Genomic DNA, 17048 nt, shown 5'->3' on the forward strand with positions numbered 1-17048 from the left:
GACTCAAAAACTTGAAGCCTGTTTCTTCCAAAACACCACTAATTCAGTTATTTAATGTAATGGCTTAAAACTGCATAAAACAGTAGAAAATAGTTTGAGCTTCTTAAAATCACACCTACATCACAAGCACACACATACACCTCCTCCCAAATCTTCCTTAGAGATGTTAGATAGAACAATGGTACCATGTGCAAGTCAGGGAAGGATTATACAAATAAATCAGTTAAATCTTTCCAGTTGCAATAAATACAACAGGCAAAAAAGATACTGTAAGGATTAGCATTGAAATTCAGTACAAATCAAATCAACCTTGTATTATTACAAAAACAGAAAAAAGGTTAGTTATCTTTTTCATCAGATGTCAAATGATATGTTTTCTCAGCATTTTTGTTTTCATTTAAGATTTCCAACAATCGCAAGATTTCCAACAATCGCAATTTCTCTTTTATTTTTTGAATTTGGATTGTTGCTGTGGTCAGACCCCACCAGCAGTGTTGTATGTAAGTTCCAGCCACATGGATGGTTATTGTTTTTGAAAGAGCATAGAGGTAAATAACAAAGGTGATTCAGTGCATCGAGAATTCTACATAAATCAACTTGGCTTTTAAGTAAAATTTTCTGCGCAAGTCTTGATTTCTTTTGAAAATAGGGGACTTTGAGGAAGTTTTATGGAATTCATAAATTGATATAAATTATTCATGAGGTATTCACATATCAAGTTGGAAGGAGGAGGGAATTTTCCAATCAATGGAGTTGCAGAATATGTTACTAGGCAGGGTATAAATGGGTTCAAGAGACATTTAAAATGTGCTTCTTTGGAGATAAAGTATTGAAGGATATGACAATATGACAGTGAGGTGATCCTCAGGAAACAGGCTTGATGACCCTAATTTCCTACACCTAAATCAAAAGCGTTCCCCTATTTTGAAGCAATCACAAATCAACTGAAATATTTCCCATTTCTGTGGTACATTTACAATAAAGGGGGGTAGGGGTGATAAACAGTGAGAAGCATAACACAACATAGTTTTTGAAACTATATCTTCTAAGTTAAAATTAAAATATTTCATAGGTGTACTGACCTGCCTATTGATTTAATATCTATGCATTCCTCAACTAAGTAAAAAAGATACACATCAGTTATATATTGCACATTACAGAGCCACTGAAATGCTCATGACAAAATGGGGAGAAAAAAAACCAGAGGATTAAACATATAACAGACTCAAGAAAATTCAATTAAAAACAAAAGTAAGGACACTATTTAATATGTGGTTCAGATAATTTTTAAATGCTATTTGAACATTGAATGCTTCAAATAACTTGAGTAGCCAGACCAATTACATTTTTGTTTTGTAACTCATATCAAGGATATCTGTTCTGTATTATCTTACCTCTTATATATCATAAAATCATCTTCTGACGGAAGCCCGGAAAGATTCATGATATGCGTTTCCCTTGGAGATTGGGTGGAATCCTGGAAATTGTCACAAAAAACAAAGAAACAATTAATTCAATGTTAAACGCCATACTTTGGCCTTACGCAGAACAAGTAGCCCAACGGTACCTGATTATATATTTGAATCTTCATTATGCTTCATTTATCCTGTGGCTTGATTATCTGTTAAACGTTTCACAAAACAACGTCTTAAAGACTGTCAAAAGCAAACTCCTCCTGTCAGACATAGATTGGTCTGGAAGTGCAGAATTAGATAAATATATGCATTGCCACACTTCATAAACTCGAGCTCAATCTAAATCCTGCTACCGTATCCTAACTGGCACCAAATCACATTCATCCATCACTTCTTTGTTCGCTGACCTACACTGGTTCCTGATCAGACACCACCTCTATTTCAAAGTTTTCATTCTCCTTTTCAAATCCCTCCATGGCCTCACCCCTCTCTATCACCGTAATCTCCTCCAGCCCTACAAACATCTGAAATATTTGCACTCCTCCAATTCTGGTCTCCTGTGCATTCCAAATTGCTCCAATATTGATAGCCATATCTTCAGCTGACTGGGCATTAAACTCAGAAAAACCTAGGGTGGGATTACAATCTGCCAGCAGTTCTCCTTCTTTTAAACAGCTTAGAACCTCTCCTTTTAACAAAGCTATTGGTCACCTTCTTTACAATCTCTCATGCAGCTCAGTTTCAAATTTTGCTTCATAATGTCCTTATGAAGTGTTGCAGAACATTTTACTATGTTAAAGGCGCTATATAAGTGTAAGTTGTTGTTCATTCCTATACTTGTAATAGCACGATCAAAATTTGGAGATGTTTGATTTCTTATTGGTGAAGAAAAGAGGTTCTCAATTATATAATTACTTGTTCAATAAAGGTGCAAGAATTACAAAATATTTATGACAAAAATGAAAAATATCGCAGCTAGCAGGACCCTATTAGTTACTTTAAAACTGCAAATGTTTTGTGTCATTAATCTTGCATAGCCAAAGGGTTACATTTTTTGTACCTGAAATCATTCAAGATAGAAAATATTTAGTTTTCAGAATGCATACACCTGACAAGGAAAAATATTAATGGTGCAAAAAAAATACTAATCAGCTTTTGTCTGACAATTCTAATTGTTTTTAAGCTCTTAACATACCAACATAATAACTGTTATCCAGTGGAGAAATCACGTACATAATTTTAAAAAATCTTTTAGATATGACAGTTTCTAAATGGCAGTTAAAACCATAACCGTTGCTTATCCTCAATTCTTTTCAATGATGTCCATCCAGAGAGGAGTTAAGAAGTGATGAACAGTAACTTATAAGAATAAAAAAGTGTTACTGCAAAATTCAGGCCAAAATGGTGAGGCCAATAGCTCTCTAATAACTACAAATCATAGTGGAAAAGCTGACAGAAAGTCTGGGCCAAGTGTGAGTGAGATAAATGATGCGTGACATTCATTCTACACTGAGCACAAAACACTAGATCATTACATTGGGAAGGATAGCTTAATAATCTGGAACACAACCTATACTGAATATAGTATATTCAAAGGCTGAGGAAACCACACCAAAAAAACATGCATCATAATTTCTTTCTTCAGTTCGTTATCCTGCACATATCAAAGAATAGTAAAGTGTGATGTAGCACATTTTGCACATATACGATGTGCAGGATACATGTAGAGGATACTAGCAGATCTTTTTGACCAGATTGCCTCTTGAGAATTTAGTCAAAGTTGAAAGGGGAGTTATGGTTAGTGCTACAAAACTTTATAGATTGCAATAGCACCTTACCATAAATTTTGTTCTCGATACACAGAGCAAGAATTAAAACTGAAGTAAATAAAACATTTGGTTGTTCTGTAAAAATGTGGGCATTTCATCTCCCACAGTACAATCTGTTTTCATGTAATCTCTCTGTGAAATACTGAATAATTCATAGGAGTAACACCATCACAAGCTATAAATACAGACACATGCTAAGTGTGTGAAACACAAAGTAACTAGGCAAGGTCAGAGCTTTAAAATCTGTTATGAAAGTAACTAGTTTCAATGTCTTTCACACATTAAAATACTATACAAATGCTTCTAACTGCAAAGTATAAAAATACTGCATCTTAAATATTAAACTATAGAAAATTAGATTTGAAGGTTCTGGAAGAGACTCTAATTTTAATTTATTCATTCTCAGTATGAGTGTGTTACTGGCAAGACTGGCTTTCATTGCCAATCCTTAGATGTCCTGACAAGGTGACAGTGGGCTCTTCTTGAACCACTGGTACAGGTTTGATACAACAAGAGGTTTGCTAGGCAACTTCAGAGGCTGTAAAGAGTCCGCCATGTTGGTGTGGGACACAAGTCAGATAATAGCCCAGACCAAATAAGGAAGGCATGCCTCCCCCCCTGCTAAATATGAGATATGACTAAACCAGCTGTACAGTCACTTTTATGAATCTCAGATGTTTTATTTTATAAACTACTACTCAAATTCCCAAACTGCTTTAGTGGGATTTCAACTGGCTTTCTCTGGGTTATTAGTCCAGTAATATAACCTCTACACTATCACATCTCAAACCTTGAATAGAAGGAGATGTCAGGGCAGAACTTAGAGTTGTTTACTAACCAAAAGGCATGAAAAGGACCACAAAATTATGTCACCTATAAAGTCGTTTGGTTGTACAGAAGTTCTCTCTTTTCAGCAATATTCATGTTGCCAATTTTTTTTTCTTGCACACATCAGGACAAACACAAGAATGCCAAATTTCAAAAAATAACAATTTATACTACAGGAGAAAAGAGTGCCACTGCCAACTGGGTGGCCTCAGCATTGCCATGGAGAAAGCAATGGGGAACTATAAGCTCCAAAGTAATTCAAAAAAGACCCACGGTTTGAAAATATTCCTTCTGTTTGCAGTTAACCTGTCTCTGTGTACGAATGTAAATACAAATGAGGGCAGAGCTGGCTGGAGTGGACTGGGAAAGGAGTTTAGCAGAAAAGACTGTTGATGAACAATGGCAGACGTTTAAAAAAATAGCTCATGACTCACAACAAAGATATATCCCAGTGAGGAAGGAGGATTCAAGGAAGGGGATAAACCAACCATGGTTAACCAAGGATAGTTGAGGATCGTATCAAATTGAAAGAAAAAACATACAAAGATTAGTGGTAAGCCAGAGGATTGGGAAAGCTTTGAAAACCAACAAAAGGTGACCAAAAAAATAAATGAGAGAGAAAATAAACTTTGAGGGTAAACTAGCAAGTAATATAAAAACTGACAGTGAGAGCTTCTTTAAATAAATAAAAAGGAAGAGAGAGGCCAAAGTAAACATAGGCCCCTTAGAGAATGAGGCTGGGGAAATAATAATGGGGAATAAATACTTTGCATCAGTCTTCACAGTAGAAGATACTAGTAGCATTCCAAAAGTACTAAATAATCAAGGGGCAAAAGATGGGGAGGAAATAAATATGATAACTATCACTAGAGAAAAAGTACTAGGGAAACTTTCAAGAATTCTTAGATTCTGGAAAAGTCCCAGAGGATTGGAAAAGTGCCAATGTAACACCCTTATTCTAAAAGGGTGGGAGACAAGAAACAGGTAACTATAGGCCAATTAGCTTAACATTGGTTATTGGGAACATAGAGTCTATTATAAAGGATGTAATAGCAGAGCATTTAGAAATGCATAATCTAATCAAGCTGAGTCAGCATGGCTTCATGAAAGGGAAATCATACCTCACAAATTTATTAAGAATTCTTTGAGGAGGTAACAAGTAGGATAGATAAAGAGGAACTAGTAGATATAGCATATTTGGATTTCCAAACGGCGTTCGATAAGGTACTGCACATAAGGCTACTTAATAAGATAAGAGCCTGTGGTATTGGGGGTAATATATCAACATGGATAGAGGGTTGGTAAACTAACAGAAGACAGACTTGGGATCAGAGGGGCATTTTCAGGATGGCAAACTGTAGCTAGTGGAGTGCCACAGGAATCAGTGCTGGGGCCACAATTATTTACAATATATATCAATGACTTGGATTAGGGAAGTGAATGTACTATTACCAAGCTTGCAGATGACACAAAAATAGGTGGCAAGGCAAGTAGTGAGGGTGACACAAAGAGTCTACAGAGGGATATAGACAGGTTAAATGAGTGGGCAAAAACTTAGCAGATGGAATATAATGTGGGAAAATGTGAGGTATGCACTTGGTGGTAGGATGAATAGAGGAGCTGAATATTATTTAAATGGAGAAAGATTGCAGAAAGCTGCAGCACAGAGGGATTTGAGGGGCTCACCTGCATAAATCACAAAAAGTTAGCATACAAGATCAGCAGGCAATAGGGGAGGCAAATGGAGTGTTGGCCTTTATTTCAAAGGGAACGGAGTCTAAAAATAGGGAAGTCTTGCTAAAACTATACAAGGCACTGGAATACTAGGAACAGTTTTGGTCCCCTTATTCAAGGTAAGATATACTGGTACTGGAGGCAGTCCAGAGAAGGTTCACTAGGTTGATCCTGGGTACGGGATGTTTTCTAATGAGGAGAGGTTATGTAGGTTGGGCCTGGACGCAGTGGAGTTTAGAAGAATGAGAGGCGACCTTATTGAAACTTATAAGATTCTAAGATTCTTCGGGGACTTGACAGGGTAGATGCTGAGAGGTTGTTTCCCCTTGTAGGAGAGTCTAGGACCAGAGGGCATAATTTCAGAGTGAGGGGTCACCCATTTAAGACAAAAATGAGGAAGAATTTCTTCTCTCAGAGGGTAGTGAATCTGTGGAATTCTTTACTGCAGAGGGCTGTAGAGGCTGGATCGTTAAGTATATTCAAGGCTGAGACAGGCAGATTTTTAATGAGTAAGGGAGTAAAGGGTTATAGGGAAAAGGCAGGAAAGTGGAGTTGAGGATTATCAGAGCAGCCATGATCTCATTAAATGGTGGAGCAGACAATGGGCCAAATGGCCTATTTCTGCTCCTACATCTTATGGTCTTAATGTATGTCACTTCCAGCAATTGTAAATGAGCCACATTACAAGCTTGACTGTTTATCTTAACTTGGTTGCTACTGTAGCTATTAGTGCACTCTGGATTGTTCAGCAAGTGGTGCTCAATTGTGGAATAAGAACTAACAGTAGACGCTTTGTTTTGGCTTTTGCAAGTGGGGCTGGTTGAGTACAGTCTGTACTTTGACAGTTACAAAAAACCAAAGGAACATGCTGCTCGATTTGATCAGCCAATTGCTAGAGTGTACAGCTTACCTGGTATTGCACCTACACTAAAATTCATTTACAACGTTGCTCAGTTGTGTGGCAGGCAGAACATCTTTTTGGACTGGCAGCATCGTCCTCCAAGTAGAAAATGCCACTCACATAGTCACTGCGTAGTAGCGGTGTGAAATGGCTTGCTTAATCTGTTGTTCAAATTTAAAAAAAAAGATATTTTGCCTTTCCTGGGTAATTTGAGGTAGACCAGGCAATTTTCAGGCCCAAAAGTTAGATCAATCGCTCATTTTTGTGTTTGCTTGATTACAGAGTGAATAATAATCTGATCAGGATAGCCAATGACACACAAGATAGCTTTGACGCACTCTACTTCTGCCTCAAGCTTGCAAGGTGGTCAAATAGCTAGGGCTCTCTTTACAAGATTGCTGATAAGGCCAATCCTACAGCAGGTGGAGCTAGAGAAATCCCAACATCTATATTCACCAGTAGGCTTGCAGTGAAAGCAGTAGAGAACCCCGCGGGCCAATGTCTGTCCTGATCAGATCATTGCACAACACATAGCGAACAAAGTTTCAAATGAGCGAAAGGCTGCCACTTTTGGACCTGAGCAGTACCATGTCCACCTCAAATTTCCCTGGAAAGGTAAAGTATCTCAAAATTTGAATACCAGCCCTTTCACGCTGCTATGATGCAGTGGCTATGCGAACAGTATTTGCAGCTCTTTTCTTGAGATAGCAAAAAAATAGTGAACTTCAGAATTTACAATTTTCATCAATGAAAGTAAAATGATTACCAATTGCTGCTGCCATTTTGATAACGATACTTTGGACATAAAGTAATTTTATTGGCCTAATCTACTACCTAAGTAAATAAAACAAATAAGCTCATACATCAAGTAGGATCACTTATGTTGGTCTTTCACACAAATCTATGCAAGTTCCTTGCATCATCTTTAGAAGTAAACAACTGATCACAGACCATAATATTATACAAGTGTGAGTTTTTTCATGATCAGTTATGCTACAGTCAATTTTGTTCTATACCCTATAATAGCGTGTCAATAGCCGTTGAGTAGTTCCTTTTTTCCTAAAATAAAAGAACTACATTGTAAAAGGGCGAGGTGAAAGTAAGCATCACATCCATTACATTATAGTATTGATGGTAGTGTGGTTGTCTCAATCATGTTTATGAAAATACTTCATATATAATTCTATTTTAGTAAAACTGATTCTAGTGCAAAGCTCGAAGGGTTAAGACAGTATTACTGAGTGACAAGAAATTCCTATGAGGCATGTTATAATTATCAAATTTTCTAAAGTTGAGCCCTGCTTTTTTATTTTACAAAAAGAGTACACTTATATTGGCTTGAATCTTGAAAGGAAAGCACTAACGCCTAAATAGGGATACACAGGCTTTGTTACTTCGTGGTCAACTAGCTGAATAAAATGGCCATCACTGCCAACTTCCTATCTTACAGACTCATGAAGAAATGGATGTGATGCTTACTTTCGCCTCGCACTTTTACAATGTAGTTCTGTTATTTTAGGAAAAAAGAAACTACCCAACGGTTACTGACATGTTACAATATTTTCCCAACCTTGACTCAACCAAGTTACATAAAAGTGTAATGGAATTTTCACCACTGAAAAAAAAAGTTAAATACTGCCCCTTTGTGTTTACATTTGGGAAAGCTATTTGAATTATCAAGCCAACAGGCTTCTCAGTTGGACATAGGCCTTCTCCATACTGATGGCAAAAATTATCCTTCACCAATTAAGTTGGTTAGTGATGAAAAGAAACTGGCAAATGATTTCAGCCACACTCCTATTCTGATCCTATTTTCAATTTTATGCCTTTCTCCTTTATGCTGACTCTGAGATCATTTCCTAATCCAGGGCAGCAAGACGGTCTGATAAAAGACCTCTGTCAATAAGGAGATACAGAAGGTTTGCAGCAGTTATTTGGGTTGACCTGCTCTTCCAGTTTTCCATCCAATGATAAGTATTTTGCTTTGAAATGGTTTTTTAAAACTACATCCTTTTAATCTGTGGCATTATAAAATTTAGCTTATTTCAATTGCATAAAATGTCCTTATTACCTCAGGAATTCTGGTAGTATCCCCAAACTCTGTAATTTTTACTGGTGTTGACCGCTGAGACACAGGACCTTCTTCCTCCTTGTCAGTTCCTGAATCATCCTCAGAACTACTAGAAGCGACCTCCTCTGATGGTGGTGGTGGAGCACTTGCTACTGTTTTACGCTGCAATACAGCTTCTTCCTTATTACTTTTGTTACTGAAGAAGAAAGTATTTTAGGCAAATTGTACTAAAGAATAAATCTAATTTGAAAATACAATACATCATATAGGTAGTAACTATTCTATGCTATCACGGCTGAGGAAAAATAGTGCAATGCATGTGAAGAATCAACATTAAACTAAATTTTTTCTCTTTATTCTTTGATGGGATGTTGGCGTTGCTGACAAGGCCAGCATTTGTTCCCCATCCCTGATTGTCGTTGAACTGAGTGGCTTGCCAAGCCATTCTAGTGGGCAGTTAAGAGTCAACCACATTGCTGTCTGGAGTCACATGTAGGCCAGAACATGTAGGAATGGCTGATTTCCCTCCTTAGGAAAGACATTAATGAACCAGATGGGTTTTTGCGACAATCGATGATAGTTCCATGGTCACTATTACTAAGGATAGCTTTATATTCCAGATTTATTAATTAAGTTCAAATTCCACCAGTTACCATGGTAGGTTTTGAATCCCTGTCCCCTGGGCATTTGTGTGGGCCTCTGGAATCATTAGTACAGTGACGGTACCACAATACCATTGACTCCCCCTAAATGCACTGGTATCTACTCCAAAATAAAAATATTTTAATTGGTTAACAGAATTGGTTTGTAAGGCATTTTCCATTTTTGATCATAAATTATTTTTACCCAAGCTATAGTGTGTCCAGCATAAATCTCGTAATAATTACTGCAAAAGTGGAGGAAGGGAATTTTCTAAAAACATCAAGTCTAATAGTACAATACAACTTTTGTTGTATGTCAGGAATTCAAATTGCACACAGCAAAGGGTATAATTTACTAAGCAAATTTCTAGATTGAAATGTTCGTTAAATAGAAGTTAACATCAAAGATACCACTGAATATATGAAGGGCAGGAAATCTTTCCATATCCTATGGAACGTTCCTTCATCAACTAAAATTACCAATGACAAATTTTCTGGCTATCCATTCATTTTCTGTTATTGGGCCCACAGACTAGTGTCAGCCTAGATTTTTGTGCATAAGTCTCAACTTTCTGACTCAGGGGCAAGATTGCTATCAAATGAGTGACATCTGACATCAAATTACAACATGGAGAACACTTCGAAAACACAAAAGCAAAATATTACAGATGCTGGAAGTCTGAAATAAAAACAGAAAATGCTGAAAACACTGAGCAGGTCTGACAGCATCAGTGCAACGAAAAACCTTTCATCACTTCAAAAGTGTTTAATTAGTTGCAAAATGCTTTAGAATGACCTGAGGTTGTAAAAGGCATTTTATAGATGCAAGTTATCTTTTTTTACTCCTGATATTTGTCCAATTTATTATTTTCCCTTGTTTAGTTTGCAATTGGCACCTCTTACAAGTGCAACAAGACTGGGAACTCTTGTGTACTAATGCTCTGCCCTGGTCTGAGCAATATGCTTGTTTCTGACTTTGATTACCTGATTAATACCATATACTTCAATGTAATTTCTGATCCTGAGCTAGGATTTTATTGAACCTTTCAGCAAACATATTGCTCAACAGCTCATGTTATTGAACTTTGTCAAAATGAACTTTGGCAGATTCAACTTTCTGCATTAACAGTACTGGTTGGAGAAGGAAAACTGATTAATTGGCATTTTCATATTGGGACTTGGCAGTGAAACATAATTCTTTATATTTTGATGTTTGATCATCTTCACCTATTAAATACTTTTGGTGGCACATCTTTAACTAAAAGAATTACAAGAAGCGGTTTTATTGCCACCTGATATTATTAAGCACATATGTGGTATTATACCCATTCTTTAAATTGGAGTCAAAATTTTCTCCCTGAGCTGAGTCACAAAAACTCACAACAATGAGATGAAAATGTTGGACAAACTCTGAGGAAGCTAGATTGTGGAAAAAAGCAAAAGGAAGATATTGGACAAGTGGCTGACAGAACAAAAAACCTGAAAATGAAAAAAAGAGGAATTATGCTTTGCGTTCAAAAACATTAATTCTGATTCTCTCTTCACAGATGCTGCCAGACCCATGTATTTCCAGCCTTTCCTACTTTTATTTAGGATTTCCAGCATCAGCAGTATTTTGCTTTCGTATTTTGGTTTTATTTAATTGTGTACACCCTCCAAGACACAGATTTTTGGTTAAAATTAATAACAGCAATTAAAAGCAAAATGTTTCATATAGTTAAACGAAGAGACAACTAAATCTAGTTACCAGTTCTTTACCTCAGCATGGATTTGCCTGTTTCTTCTGGTTTGCGAATAGTGAAAGGACTTGGGTCAATTCCAACATGCTTTGGCATGAAGTCCCTTTAGACAAACACAGTACAATGAAGCCTTGGAATACTATGAAAATGGCCTCACATCATTCTGATTTTAAAACAAACATGCAAAGTATCAAAACTGGTCATATTTTCTAAACAATTAAACAAAAACTTTGCCAAAATACCAGTGATGGGTCTGGGCTGAAGGCAACAGCCCATATGACCACAGCCTGCATTAATTGCTGCGCAAACCAAATCCCTGAGGAAAACTTGGCTTATGGGCCACACCCTTTTATTTTGTATTCTGAAAACAAGAGGAGGATGTACCGATCTCAGCAATAAGAGGTCCAGTAACGCTTTTGGGATTTTAAAAATTAAAGGTAAAAGTTATATTAACAAAAATGAAAGAAAACCTAATTACACAAGATTACAGTTACACAATTAAGGTTAGTCCTACAAAACATTCCCCAAAAACACTCTACTTGGTCAAACCCACAAATAAACACCTTCCAGGCAACACTCCTTTATAGATGTTTACTATGAAATCCAGTAATATTATACATGATAAACTGCTGTAGCTTCAATAAAGGCATACCACATGGCTGCAACCCTCTCCCACTCTGTGGTGAAATCCACTTCAGAATAAAACGGCCTGCTTCAGCCCAAGACTATTCTGGCTTGAGTGGATGGGTGATTCAAACTGCATTCTCTCCCAGCTCAGAGTTCCAGCTATAGCTCAACAGCTCCAGCTATCTCCAGCTCAACAACTATGTCCAACTATCCACAGTAACTCTAATATCTCTTTTTTCCCTTTCATCTCAGTTCCATTGTTCTTACACCTCTTTGAAACTCAAACCTTTCCAAATAGAAAGATCTTTCATGTTTCCATCTTGTCTTTGCTTTTGGGTCAATAAAATATATCCCCATTACTGTTTATATATGGGGCTCCTGCAAGATGTAAACATGTTTCTTGTCATCTCTGACTCCCCTCTGACATTCAAACAAACTCTTACCTTATCTAAAAATGCAAATATTATGTACCTCAAACTTAACACCTCTATCCCTTTCCATGTTTCAAAACACTCCGACAACCCATCAATCTCTTGCCCAGCTTAACACACACACACGCACACAATATTGATGGATGGTGCCCTCAAGAGAAAAGATGGGACTTCATCTCTACAAGAACTGTGCAGTGGTCACTCCTGTTTTTACCGTCACGGGCAGATGCATCTGTGAGAGGTAGATTGGTGATGATGAGGTCAAGCAGGTTTCTCCTTCGTGTTGGTTCCCTCACCACCTGCTGCCGGCCCAGTCTGGCAGATATGGGTTTCATGATTCGGCCAGCTAACAGTAATGGACCCATAGTGCCAATCTCTGTGACGAATATTCAAGTCTCCCACCTAGAATATGTTCTGTGTCTTTAGTTAGTGTTTCTTCCAATTGGTGTTCAACATGGGAAGAGCATTGATTCATTAGCTGAGGGAAGGCAGTAGGTGGTAGGCAGTATATTTCCTTGCCAATGTTTGACCTAATGCCATGAAACTTCATGGATCCAGAGTCAATGCTGAGGACTCCCAGGTCAACTCCCTCCCAACTGTGTACCACTGTATCACCACTTCTGGTCAGTCTCTTTTGGCAGGACATAACCAAAGTTGGTGATGAAGGAGTCTGGGACATTGGCCATAAGGTATGATTTGCTGAATATGACGTCAGGCTGTTGCTTGATTAGTCTGTGAGGCGCCTTTCTCAATTTTGGCACAAGTCCCCAGATCATTCCCAGAAAGCAGAGGAGGCTGGGTCACAAATTTACTCAAGACTGCGTTAGATTCTTGATAGACAATGGAATCTTGGGTTATGGGGTGCAGACAGGAAAGTGGAGATGAGGCCACTGATCATATTAGCCATTACTTTATAGAATGGTGGACCAGACACAAGGAGCTGAATGGCCTACTCCTGCTCCTAAGTGCTATATTCCTACGTATGTTAGTAAGGTCGACTTTGCAGGGTCGATTCGGCAAGGGTGCACACCTTTGTCATTTCCAGTGTCTGGGTCGATGCTGGGTGATGTGTCTGGTTTTGTTCTTATTCGACTTTTCTGTGGTGGTTTGATGCAAATAAGTTGCATACCAGGCCATTTCAGAAAACAGTTAAGAATCAGTCACATTGCTGTGAGTTTGTAGTCACATGTAGGTCAGACGGGGTTCGGACAGCAGAATACTTTTCCTGTTTAGAGAAGCAGATGGGTTTTAACAACAGTCTGTCGGCTTCATGATCATTATTAATGAGACTTGCCTTTTATTCCAGATTTAATTGATGGAAATTAAATCTCCTCCAGATAATGCTATCAGAACATTATTCTGGGCCTTCGAAGTACTCGTCCAGTAACACTACCACTACGCTATTGTTATGATCCCCAGCTGATGTTACCACTGGTCAAGCCTGATCTCAGGTGGAACCCAGCTTGAAAGATCCTAACTTTTAGTTGTTTGTTTAGATACGTGGAAAGGGGCTACTGAAGAGTCACCTGAGCCAGCTAATGAACTTTTAACAAAAAAGCACAAAACATTTATTAGACAAGAAATGAACCGTATTACAGTACTCCTTCACCCACAACTATACCTTTACAGATATACACAGATTTGTAAGGGGAACACAAGTTACAAAAGCTATCTTATACTTTAATGCTCACAGTAAGTACACAGTCCATGTAAACCAATAAGTGACCTGTGGTCAGACACGTCACACTCTGAAACCGAGTGACACATGCCCCCTCAACCAGTTAGCATGGATCTCTCATTAACTCCCGCCCCACCAGATGCTTGTCACACCGTGAGCCAACCAGTTTCACTGAACTCCGCCTTTCACACAAGCAATTCCAATCTCCATTCTCCAAGAACTTGCCTTGGAATCTTCTCCCAAACCAATGCTTTCTCTCAGATGCCTTCCACAAGGGTCCACCTTTAGGGTTTCGAACTCTCCTTCTGATGTTCCTCTTCCCTGGGTCGCACACACATTCAAGCTATTTTTCACACTCTCTCTCACCGACTCAGCTGTCAACAGCACACCATTGCTACACATGCCCATAGCAAAGAGTTACAGACCTTCAGTTGCCTCTTTGGACTTTCTGACTTCTCACAAGCCTTTATATCACTTTGATACTGATTCATGCAGCTTGGAGTCTTTCTCTGCCCCTCACTCTTAACAGGACCTTTTCCAGGTTCTTGTCCTTCCTCTGACTAGGTGGTCTGCTTGGGACTTTCTCCTGTTCCACTCCCCTGGATTCTTTGGGGACTTTCTTCTTTAGCTTGGGAATGACTATCTGTCCTCTTTACTCCAGTCTCTCCCTGGTAGCTACTTTCAACCAACTTTAGCTTGGAACTGGCTATTTGCCCTTCTAGGTTGCTTCTGCTTGGCAGCTGTCTTCAAAACCGAACTTAAAACTGCTGTTTCTTGTGTGTGTCTGTGGGAGGGACCTGCCTCTCTGGACCCCTGTTGCTAGACAACAGCCCAGTTTTTCTACTCTTATGTTTGCTTAACTTTTCTTACAGTTGTAAACTCTCATTAGAAAGGCAGGCACTTTTTGAAGTGGAACTAAAACTCAACTTGATCTTTTCTTAACACACAGATACAGAAATACAAATCAAGCTTAAAAATTAAAGCTAAAACCCATTCCTACCACCCACAAATATTAATATAACTTAAATTATCTCTATTTCCTAACACTATCATCCACCCGAATGTCAGAAAGGGGGCTGCAATGATCAAAATAATTGTGTAGGCAATTACAGCAATTTGCTCTATTTTAAATAGAATTTAACGCACAAGGGCTATTTCCTTAAGTGGTAGAAATATCACTGAAGTTTTCACATAGGTAATTAATTCTTCGCGCAATGTTTATCAAGTCCCAAAGGTAAAGGTACTGTAGGATATTATCCTTAAATGTTCTGAAAATAAAATGGTTAAAAGTTCTTTAAAAACTTAATTTGCATCAGGATTGGAGCATTGGGCAGAGCAGGGGTTATCCACTGGAGTGAATAGATTACATACTTAGCTGAATTTGTCATTGTCAGACAAAATGTATCATCGAAACAGCTCAGTTCATATGGCCTGAAGAATTCAGTGTATACATCTATCTCTTCATCAGATTTATCCATCTTCTTCACTATTGTCATTTTTTTAAGGTTCTCAGTGCAGGGAACTAAAGAGGTGAACAACAGAGAGGAAAATATTTTATCAATGAGTTTAATTAACTGAACGATCATAATACCAGGCTGCAATAACATTAAAAGGAATACTCCAGGCTGCAATTTTAACACAAACTTGTCAAGTTTTACAAATACAGCAGGCACATTTGTTTGAATCAAGAAAGGTTTAAAAAGTTACTGAGCCAAGAATGCCACATTTAATTTTTCAAGGTGCATAGCTAAAAAGCTGCATCTTTTAAGTGTTGGAGAGTTTATTTACTATATAGCTACGGCATTCAATATAACAAACATCAACATTATACGCAGAAGCTTTTCTACAGAATTTCATTGTTCAAGCTATACAACTTTCTTATTCCTTACAGTGAAGGCCAATTCCTGATTCTGAATGTGGTAAATAATTATTACCCAGTGAATGCAAACAGTTAAAATTTCATTTACAGAACAACTTAAATTACTTTTTGGTGCTCTTAATTTAAAAGTATTTGACAGGTTACATATAGCATGCCAAATACTTTTACATTAAGAGCACTGATCTTTTCAAGTTGGCAAGCAAGTTATTTGTTCCTACCTTCATCAAAAGGCAAAGGTAAATTGATTAGCACCTCCGGTGTCCACCAATGGGTATAGCTTCAAGAAATGTAAAAAAAAAGCCAAGTATTTACAACATTTGATATAGAATACACACAAACTTAGAAATTTTGCTTATATAAAAAAAATCTGGTATGGAGTCAGGTGAAACAGAATGGATAAGCTGGGTACAAAAGTGGCAAATAAAGATATTTACTCAGGCCGTCAGAAGATGGGAAGCTGTATTCCACAGGGATCAGTGTTGGGACCACTGCTATCCAAATTGTTTAAATAAATAATGTACTCGGGTATCAGAAGTACAATTTCAACATCACATTACAAGACAATGTTAATAAACTTGCAGGGTGGGTGCTTAAATGGCAAATAGATTCACATTTATATTGAAAGTCATGTTGGTAGGAGTAATAAGGAAGTCACATAGACCTTGTATATAAAAGAAAATTCTCAATGGTGTAGAGCAACAAAGGAATCTGGGGAACATCAGTCAACTCTCACACTCAAACCCATCACATATCCACAGGGTTCGCACTCACTGTCAGCTCAAGGCACATCACCACTCACTCTCACAAAACGCCCTCATCTATCCTGCCCATCATGCTCTCATGCTGTCCATGGCACCACTCACTCCACACATGCCAGACATTCTTCTCATCTGGCCTGGTAGGCATCTTGCTTACACCTGTCCATCTGTCTCCATTTAGGATAAGCTAGCCCACAACAAGAGGGAGGGGTCCCAGACTTGGGGAGGCATGCCCAAGCTAAAGGTCCTCACATCCTTTGACAATAGAGCCATCCAGATGGCTGGCAAGGGTGTGGGCCATTTCTGTGCAGGCGGTGAGGTTGGTGGTGGTCAACAAAGTGAGGATCCTGTACTGCAACATCCATCAGACTGAGTGATATCTCCTGTTTCACAGTTCACTGCCGTACACTAATTATCTCTCCCTTGCAGGCACATCTGGGTAGCAGCCAAGGGCAGCCACGAGCCAGGTCATCAACCCCAGCTCCGAGGACACCCCAAAAGAGGAATCCGCAGACAA

General features: G+C 38.3%; 1 protein-coding gene across 9 annotated transcripts in view; it reads right to left on the reverse strand.

The window, feature by feature from the left end:
• Positions 1–17048, reverse strand: part of fig4a (FIG4 phosphoinositide 5-phosphatase a) — a 106201-nt gene that overhangs the window by 14195 nt on the left and 74958 nt on the right. For all 9 annotated transcript variants that reach the window (XM_041187851.1, XM_041187847.1, XM_041187853.1 and 6 more), the window contains 5 exons: positions 15992–16050; positions 15266–15416; positions 11178–11261; positions 8779–8974; positions 1395–1477 (listed from right to left, as the gene is read on the reverse strand). In XM_041187851.1, the coding sequence (XP_041043785.1) occupies positions 1395–1477; positions 8779–8974; positions 11178–11261; positions 15266–15416; positions 15992–16050 (573 nt within the window). The remainder of the gene's footprint in view (positions 1–1394; positions 1478–8778; positions 8975–11177; positions 11262–15265; positions 15417–15991; positions 16051–17048) is intronic.

Source organism: Carcharodon carcharias, chromosome 5, assembly GCF_017639515.1.
Source record: "Carcharodon carcharias isolate sCarCar2 chromosome 5, sCarCar2.pri, whole genome shotgun sequence".
NCBI lineage: Eukaryota > Metazoa > Chordata > Chondrichthyes > Lamniformes > Lamnidae > Carcharodon > Carcharodon carcharias.